Genomic DNA, 9,956 nt, shown 5'->3' on the forward strand with positions numbered 1-9,956 from the left:
GGGGTCTGGGGTCTGGGCTCTGGGGTCTGGGGTCTGGGCTCTGGGCTCTGGGGTCTGGGCTCTGGGCTCTGGGCTCTGGGCTCTGGGGTCTGGGCTCTGGGCTCTGGGGTCTGGGCTCTGGGGTCTGGGGTCCGGGGTCCGGGCTCTGGGCTCTGGGCTCTGGGGTCTGGGCTCTGGGCTCTGGGCTCTGGGGTCCGGGGTCCGGGCTCTGGGCTCTGGGCTCTGGGGTCTGGGCTCTGGGGTCTGGGGTCCAGGGTCCGGGCTCTGGGGTCTGGGCTCTGGGCTCTGGGGTCTGGGGTCCGGGGTCTGGGGTCTGGGGTCTGGGCTCTGGGGTCTGGGCTCTGGGCTCTGGGCTCTGGGCTCTGGGGTCTGGGGTCCGGGGTCCGGAGGGAAATGCGGACAAACGCTTCTGATAAACAAGTGTCTGTTCTGTTAAATCTCATGTACAACATGCTTGATTTCTGTTCGTGAAGTGAGCCTGCTTGATCCTTCCTCCTCCCATCACATACAGCTCATTCCTGGTTCAGTAATAATAATAATAATAATAATAATAATAATAATAATAACTTATTTTATTTATGTTCTTTTCTTTTGATTTTGTGTACCTCTAAACTCTTTGTGTGGTTCCTGGAGTAACAAGAAAACGATAATTGTTGTTTCTGAAAACAGTTTTCTTTATAGGAGAATTGTCTCAAAGTGATCCTGAACTCACAAATAACTACCATGACATGCAGATAATGGAGAAACATTAATTGGTCAGTTAAAGATCTAAATCTTTTCGCCTTTTTCTCCTCCTTTTTCGTGTAATATGTTGTGCTGAAGTCTATTACCGGCTCTAGACGCTCCTGTCCCTTAAGATGAAGAAGAAATATATAAATAAAGGGAAGAAAACGGAGCCATCAGCGGAGGTTTGCGCAGGTCGATAAAGCTTTTAGATTTGGAGATGTTTCTATTTCCTGCGGCTAAGAGTTGTTAATGGAGCTTAAGGAATTATCTTATGGCTCTGTGTTTTGAAAGCAGTTTATTTCAGGGGCCCCTGTGTCCCCTGTCGAGTCTGAATATGCTGCTGTCAAAGGCGCTTAATGAAAAGTAACGCGTCGCTGATTACAGTTTGATTCGGTTTCTATGTTAAAGCGCCGTTAATTCAGCATCATCCCTCCACCCGGTGTGTGTGTGTGTGTGTGAGAGTGTGTATGTGTGTGTGTGTGTGTGTGTGTGTGAGAGAGAGTGTGTGTGTGTGTGTGTGTGTGTGTGTGTGAGTGTGTGTTTGACACGCCTGAATGAGTAAGTCAAACCATCACATCTCCTCCCCCTCTCTCTGCCTCTCCAAACCCTGTTTCATGAGAGGAAACTTTCTTGAAACAATAACTATATATTTTTTTAATGCAATACGCAAAATATTGTATTATTCTATGCAATGGTATTTTATTCTGTTCTTCACATTTCTTTTGCGATCTGCTCTGTATTTGTTTTCATTTTAGAAAAAAGTCTTAATGTAATAGAATTTTAAAGTATTTAGTAGTTTTAGCCTATTAGTAGTATATCATTACTATTATTATTCGTCATTGTTATTAATATTTATCACTACTACTAGGCTATAGTATCTATCTATCTATATATAGTATACTATTGCTATTATTAATATTATTATTTTACAATGTATGTGTAGAATAATAAATTAAGCATTTATAAAGCAGGCACTTTAGATTGTATACTATTTTTTTTTTTTTTTTTTTTTTTTTTTGAGTGAAAAAGAATGCTCTTTATTTTTAGGCAGCGACATACAGCACCATTTGTTGTGCGCTGCGTTATACGGACAAAACGCGTTTTTCCAAATGTGGTTGTCCAGGGGATCGTTCAGAAGAAGATCTCAATCGTTTGGCTTTCACATTGAAATTCATCAGCGAAGGCCCTGACAGCGGACCCCAGTCCTCCAGGGGCCACACTTTCACATCACTGTCAACTCCTGCCTTTGACTGCGTGTTTTTGCCCTTTTATCTCGACCAACTAATTCTCTTGCCCTTTTCACTTAGAGACGCGCCCCGGTGAAAAAGCCTCCGAGTGCAGAGGAGCTCCAGAAACTGAGGGGTCTGTGTCAAGATGAACATTTCAAATGATCTCGCCTTCTACCATATAAGCTGTCTGCAGAGCTCAAGTGTTGGGTCAGGGTAAAGGATTTGGCGCTTCGATAATATTATCAGAGGCAGAGAAAGAGAGAGTAGAAATCGATAGAGTGAAGTGAATGATGACTGAAAACATCCCAATTACAGGCTGGTTATGGCGGGTTAATGGGGCTCATCCAGCGCTGTCTTATGGCTCCTGAGGGCCTCATCTCTCCCATCAGAGGACGGGAGAGAATGATAAACAGTTATTGAGGGATTATTACAAAGCCAAACACAGTGAACACGAAACAATCACTTCTGAGAACAGCGTGTACATTATTTAGAGAGGACAGTCGGCCCATTCATATTGTGATGCCATTACTTTGGCCTAATTATTTCAAATTTAAAATGCAAATTACTTTTACATTTTCAAAAGCAATCCTTCTCTCTTTATTCTTTTTTTGTTTTAAACCGAAAATGTATGCAAATATAGTTGTAAGCCTATATTTTATGATGCAAATGCTAAATTACAGGATAAAATGTCGCGATAAAACTTTTTAGTGACAAATAAAAATAATAATTAATTAAAAAGAATGCAAGATGCATTTATTGAAGCCAGCAGGTGAAGCTCATCTCTTTCGCGGGTGTTCAGCACCAGGGACAGCGACTCTGATCGATACACAGAACAAAAGCTGCGAAAAATCCTCCGTTTATTATAGTGAGCAGATTTCAACATTCCCCGTTTCGAGGAGATCTGTGCATTTGTGCGATGCTTTCTTAACAGTGACACTTGTGAGTCGTTGCAACAAGGTCCGAGTTCGTCTGAAAGAATGATCAATAAAAACTAGCAACATATGCATGCCAAAGAAACGATAAAAGCTGGAACAAAACTAGGCTGTAAACTTTTGTTCAGTCTTTCAGAACATAAACTTCCCGTTAATTTACATAATCTGAACGTGCCTCAACCAAACCGATAAATATATATAAACCAACCCCTCGCCAGTGAGATGTCAACACAGCAATAAATACATACATTTCCCCATGATTTTATGTAACAGAACGTATTTTGGGCCCATCATCGATTCACAGTCTGACATTTGTTTGTGAACTGAAAGCGTAAACAGCTATTCCAAACAGTCTTTTCGAGAGTCGTTTTGGTGTGCTAGGAACAGAATATTTTATTCACCCCCTTTGGAAATGGCACACTGTCCTTGCTGGCCTCTTGCGGCTGTGTTTTTATCACATTATTGGAGCGTCCAAGGGCTCCAGTCTCTAAGATCGACCCTTTGGTCGAGGTGGTCCAAGAAACCGTAGTGTTCGTCTGTGCTTGGTTCAAGGAGCTGTGTCTAAACAAGGGGTCGTGAAAAACTCCGTCTACCCAGTTTCTGAGAGTCGTGACAGGTGAGTCCTGCTGTCTCTCCAGGCCGCTGACAGGTGAGGAGTCTGAGGGCGATGGCTGACACCGAAGCATACACGAGGAGTACTCTGTGGCGGTCTGGGCCAGAGACCAGATGCGGGGTTTGCTGTCCAGTAACGCATGGCCCTGCTGCTGGAAGCACGGTTTGCTGTTCCGAAGCTCGCAGTCTTCCGCGGTGCTTTTCAGGCCGCTTTTGGCTTCGAGCAGACCGGGAATGGAGAGCTTTGGAGAAGGCTCGTTGAGGCGGTCGTCGGTGGTCGCCATGTGCGCGTTCATGTGAAAGCGATGCTTGAGTTCACACTCGGAGCTCTCAGACTCGATGGTGTCAAAGTCCTCCAAGTCACTCAGCTGGAGATCCTTGTCTTCTCGACTTTTGCTCTCTGTTCAGAAATAGTGATGGAGTAAGTGGAGAGCGAGAGAAAACAACATATACAAGCCTGAGAATTATTGAGCACTCGAAACTAACGTTTTTTTTTATTTTTTTATTAATATAACTAAATACATCTACATTGTAGCCTAAAATGCATCACAAATGTAACCCTGGACCACAAAACATAACGGGCAAACTGAGATTTACATCTCAATAAAGCTGAATAAAAAAGATTTCCATTGATGCATGGTTTGTTTAGATAGGACAATATTTCCGGAATCTGAGGGAGCAAAAGAAATCTAAATATTGAGAAAATCGTCTTTAAAGTTGTTCAAATGAATCCTTAGCAATGCATATTACTAATCAAAAATGAAGTTTTGATATATTTACGGTAGGAAATTTACTAAATATATTAATGGAACATGATCTTTACTTAATGTCCTAATCATTTTTGGTATAAAAGAGAAATGTATAATTTTGATCCATACAATGTATTGTTGTCTATTGCTACAAATATACCTGTGTTACTCATGAATGCTTGTGTGCTCCAGAGACACATATAGTAAGTTATTGCACAATAAAATAGTTAGCAATGACAACTGCCTTGGTGAACCTTTCACCAGGAACATCCTTGAGAACTCAGTGCTGGAGTGTAATTTATTTATTTTTAATTATAAATATTAAATGTATTTAAAAAATAGGGTAAATAGGCCTAATAATAACCCGTTGATATACCTACATTTACCTACATTTCATTGCTGGTTATACTCTGTATAATTGTGTATGTGACAAATAAAAAAAATCTTGAATCTTGAGGAATGTGAAGAACGAAATGGAGCTGACCGTCATCGTTGGCTTCACTTTTGATTTGATCTTCTTGTGAGCCATCCTCCTCATCCTCATCATCATCGTACTTCTTATCGTCTGAGCCCTTGTTTCTCGGTGGCCATGTCATCTTGTTCTCCTTCTTGAGTCTTCTTCTGGCGTTGGCGAACCAGGTGGACACCTGCGTGAGGGTCATCTTGGTGATGATGGCCAGCATGATCTTCTCTCCTTTGGTGGGATAGGGGTTCTTCCTGTGCTCCTGGAGCCACGCTTTTAGCGTGCTTGTCGTCTCGCGCGTGGCGTTCTTCCTTCTGGTTCCTCCCTCCATAGACCCGTATCTGTGGCAGGAGAGAAAGGCGTGGAGGGAAACATTTTTGCAGTGCAACATAGAAATGCAAAGACTTTTATTTCCTGAAGGCATATAAACTTTCTCGCATTTCGTTTTTAACAGAGCGAACAAATTGCTTGATCGAGTGCACCGGCCGAGTATCTGTCCATTAAAGCACTTCAGGGGAAACCCTGAAGGCCAAACATGATATAACATCAAATATACATCAAAGACAGTGACCTGAAATTCAAGGGAAATTCTGTTATTGCTTAGTGAAAAAAAGCGTTCAAATGAGTGCGCTAATTATTGCATCAATAAGTTGAGCGCTGCCTATCAAATTGATCCAAATGAACCGAGTCATGTTAATTGTCGATCAGAAGACTCTTAATGAAGGCCGCCATTCAATACCTGTCATACTGGTACTGTCCCAGGGTGGGATCATATGGGTAATATGCGGCAGCCTGTGTTATACCCGCATGCGCAGACGCACTTCCATCTTTGGGATCAAACGTTCCCTGGAAATAAATACAAGAGCTGTCAGCAATTAAACTTTACATTTATCATGCCTGGTAATATAACCATGACAATGAGCAAAATATGATGCTCATCCTAAACTTTGAGCCCATAGAATATAGAAAAGAATCCATGAAACTCTGCTCAAACGCACCAGTTCTACGATAATTAAGTACTACACTCTTAAAAATAAAGGCTCCAAATGGGTGTTTTTGCAGTGATGGCATAGAAGAACCATTTTGGAAAAACACCCCTTTCAGTGAAAAGGTCTATTTTGAAGAACATTTTAAAAACCTTTTTCCACTATATATAACCTCTTTTTTTTTTTTTTTGCATTTGAAAGGTTCCATGGATGTTCAATGTTCTTCATGGAACCATCAATGCCAATAAATAACCATTATTTTTAAGAGTGTACATACAAAGTAATATACGGTTTGTTAATGTTTTTATTTTATAAACTTTAATTGTTCTTAGATATAGGAATGCATATAGAGTTTTGGTGATCTAAACATAATGACTCACTGCCAGAACGCATGCCATTATTATAATTTATAATCGCGCATGTTCTAAACTCACCAAAGAATAGAAAGCAGACGCGTCAGCGCCGTAGGCAACATAGTTCCCGTAGCCCTGGCCGCCGGTGTAGGGGCTCCCGTAGACCCCCAGCGCGGCGGCGGAGCTCAGCTCGTGTCTGGCGGTGGCCAGTAGTCTGCTCTCGTACACCGGACAGTAAACGGGCGTCTGCGCCGACGAATCCGAGATGGACCTGGTGCTCGACTCGCAGCAAGATGTCAGAGAGTTGGTGGTCATGAGGAACTGGAACATTTAGGAAATGTCACAGCATGAATAAAACACCAACCTGCAAACCTATACGAGTTTGCAAAACGGCGTAAATGCAGTGAAAGTTTTTTTTTTTTTTTTTTTTGGCAGTGGCCACCTTCAGCCCCCACAGGACGATGCACTTTTTGGATCACGGCCAAAAAACAACTGTTGTCGTCCTTCCCTCTGTCACTTTTGCATGCGTCTGTGGCTCGAACGCGCGTTTGTAGATTTGTAAAATGATAAGCGCAGAGGGAAGCCCTGCGCAGAACCCCGATTAAACCTTTATCTGTATCGCCTTCAAACCCGCAGCGCGGCCGAGCGCCTTTCCCCTTTTCAAAATCTGAATCAGTGCAAGAATAAGCGCTTGACTCTTACCTGAGGTGCAGAAGAGTAAGGATATCCGAACTGAGGATAGGACATTGTAGAGTGATCCCCGTGTGCCGGAACGCAGGAGAGACTGCAGGTCTGCTGTGTTTCACTGTACCGATTGATTGGTAAAGCATAAAGCTGCCGGACGCTTATAGGGCGAAGCGCAATACTACCATGTTAAATTAGCTTAAACGCCTTCCTGAGAGTGTTCTGCAGATGGATGCTCTCCTATCGGTCTATTAAACTTCTACAACGCAGCCGCGCGCATCGTGAAGCATTTGGCGAATTGCCGTCTTTGATGTCAGAAATACATATTTTGCGTTATAAAAACTAGTATTAAACACGTCAGCCCAGATGCGGGTTGTTTTAAACGCCGGTGGCTCTGACGTCAGAAGAAACCCAGTCAAAATGACCAGACTCTAACTTTAATATGCATTTCTCTGGATAAAAATCCCAACGAGTGACAGAGGGGTGGGGGTGAATTTTTAAGGCACAATGAACTTGTAATTGAGCTTATCAATTAAACCGAGTTTTGGAAAAAGACGATTGCACTTCTATAATCTGACGATCAAACCGTATCTTTTGTTATGTCGCTTTTGCAGCGCCTTTTTATCTCAGTTTAATCAGGAATTAAAGACATAATCCAATGTTTTTGTCTGCATTAACAAATACCTGTACTTTTTTATCTTGGGGAGAAAACATGAACAAAGAAAGAAAGTACCAATTTTGATTTAGATATCATAAATAATATCTAGTACACAATCAGATGCAATCGTGGATTAGCCACAAATTAGATATTAATTCGAATTAATATGTATTTAGTTTCATAAAAAAAAGCCTGACACTGCAATACTTAAGGAAATTCTTAAGGGTCTGTATACTTCATGATTTGGCTATTTATCACTGAAATAATAGCTACTATAAAATATTTTGAGAGATTAAATAATGTTTGATAACTATCTATCTATCTATCTATCTATCTATCCATCTATCTATCTATCTATCTATCTATCTATCTATCTATCTATCTATCTATCTATCTATCTATCTATCTATCTATCTATCTATCTATCTATCTATCTATCTATCTATCTATCTATCTATCTATCTATCTATCTATGGTCTGTCAGTGTGTCTTCATGTAAAGCTCTTGGTTTGCTCCATAGAGATGAAGTGCTGGAGGTGTGTTGCTGACTGTGGGTTCAGACATGTGAGAAGCCCCGGGGTCACAGTCAAATTAATGATGATGTACTCCTCTTTTCCCCAGCTGGAAAACTGCCTGCTAGAAACGAATCTGCCCGCAGTGACAGCTCGATTGCGGGTGATTGATGACTATCTTGAGACCGGCCAACATAATATAATATGGGCCGCATAATTGCTTTCATTTACAGATGAAGGTACTTGTCCTCAAATTGAGTTAGACTTTTATCAGGCAAGTTTTTTTTTTTTCACCCTTTCCCTCTCCTTTGGCATACGCTTGAGTTTGGAAAATAAGTGTTCTGTGAAATTAAATTAGTCAGACAATAATCGAGCAAATGTCGGCGTGTGTGTGTTAATAGACGCGAGGTCAAGCGCCTGACCCGCACCGCCTTCATTCGCATTCATTCACTAAGTGACGATGATTTTCTCATGGGAAAAGATATTAATCAAAGCAAATAATAAAGTACAAATTATTTGAGAGGATGTCAGTTAATGCGTATTTTTTACAGTATAGTCCTCGTCATATCAGGCTCAAACGCGAGCGCGCACTTGCTCTCGGAGCTAAATGAGTCCTTTTCTTTCCTCCTGAAAATAACCCGTGACATTTTATCTCAAGTAACATCCACTCTATGATTGATTCCTCCTCACACACACTAGACTGCAGTGAAAACAGGTAATGCATCCGTGAAGTTTGATGGGCAAGTCCGCAATATCTTTCCGTATATATTTACATGATCTTTTTTTGCCTTTGCTGGTGTTATTTGGGTCCCTATTAAATATTGAGACGCACTACTATAAGCTTTTAGAGGATAATGAAGTCTGCGCTGGAGTTCGTGCTCTTGTTTTTCGTTAAAGATTTAAACGAAGCTCGGCTCTTTTGGGCAGATGGATCAGATATGACGGGCTGTATTTAATATGGAAATACGTTCAAAACGAAAGCAATGCGGTCCGAGACACTTAAACATGATTTAAGAATAGCTCTGAACAATGAGACAAGTTTTGCCAAATATCTGATCGGATAAGCAGGATCCTTGTCATGCATACATCTAGCAGTATTTCATCAGCATTATAAGCTGCATGAATTACACCTTGAAAGGACATGGCATCCTTTTGTTGTCTCCGACAAAACCAAGCGCAAATCAATCACTGGACGGCATGTTTCATCACCTCCTCCTCCTCCTCCTCTTCCTACAGCTCACAGGACAAGCACAGGTCTATAGCTCTCATAGAAGTCATATACCTGCCTCCATTAGGACCACCACAACCGTTACAAAGTGAGTTAATTAGGACAAACAAAAACAATTACTCAAGAAAATGATTCAATTTGAGCAAACTCTCATGCTAATCATTATGATTAATGCATGATGCTGATTGCTCCTGGAATCTGCATCTTTACAGAAAATATCCCTTCACTAAAAAAAAAGAAAAAAAAAAGAGAGAAGCATTACTTGGATGTGGAAGGTTGTAATTCATTATATTAATAGATTCTCAAAACGCACTATTTATTTCCTTTCAAATTATTTTGAAATGTTCCTCTGACTCAAAATCCAGCAGTCAGCAAAACTCAATATTATTTTTTATTTATTTTATTGTCATTCTGACCCCAGCAAAAAACAAAAAGAAAAAAACTCTTTGTAGAAACAAAGCAAACCAGTTAACACTGCTATAAACAACAGTTAGCAGCGTGTTACTTATTTGCAATTAATTGCATTCATTCATATTTAATGTATGGGATCTCTGATACCTAAACAGCAAAATGCATTATCAAATTTATATTTAATTCATAATCAGTTCTCATACTGAGAAAAGTAATTGTCCACGCTCACAAATGGCTCTTGTGTCTTTCAGACCCCAATCAGAACGTGACAGTTAAATAATCACACAATATTTGTAGGATCTGCCTGAGGCCAGACGTTCAGGTGAACACAGCACTGCTCTGGAATGATCCTGTAACCGTGAGGAGGTGTGAAGGGATGATTTGTGGCAGATTTCAAGCAGCTCCACATTCTC

The 9,956-nt window shown here is 41.0% G+C and overlaps 1 protein-coding gene across 3 annotated transcripts; it reads right to left on the minus strand.

Moving 5' to 3' along the window:
- Positions 1–2,688: 2,688 nt before the first annotated feature.
- On the minus strand, positions 2,689–7,889 carry LOC306878400 (iroquois-class homeodomain protein irx-4-B-like). 3 transcript variants are annotated; one of them, XM_079430734.1, is made up of 5 exons: positions 6,753–7,889; positions 6,132–6,371; positions 5,451–5,557; positions 4,733–5,052; positions 2,695–3,899 (listed from the first exon to the last, which is right to left on the minus strand). In XM_079430734.1, exons 1-5 carry the CDS (start codon positions 6,795–6,797, stop codon positions 3,265–3,267), a joined length of 1,347 nt encoding a protein of 448 aa, XP_079286860.1. In that variant the 5' UTR covers positions 6,798–7,889; the 3' UTR covers positions 2,695–3,264. The 3 variants fall into 3 exon arrangements, with proteins under 3 accessions (XP_079286862.1, XP_079286860.1, XP_079286861.1); XM_079430735.1 differs by lacking the exon at positions 6,132–6,371 and having other exon boundaries at positions 6,753–7,871; XM_079430736.1 differs by lacking the exons at positions 5,451–5,557; positions 6,132–6,371 and having other exon boundaries at positions 2,689–3,899; positions 6,753–7,084.
- Between the last annotated feature and the right edge of the window lie 2,067 nt (positions 7,890–9,956).

The sequence above is a fragment of the Barbus barbus genome (genome assembly GCF_936440315.1).
Source record: "Barbus barbus genome assembly, chromosome: 12".
Lineage (NCBI taxonomy): Eukaryota > Metazoa > Chordata > Actinopteri > Cypriniformes > Cyprinidae > Barbus > Barbus barbus.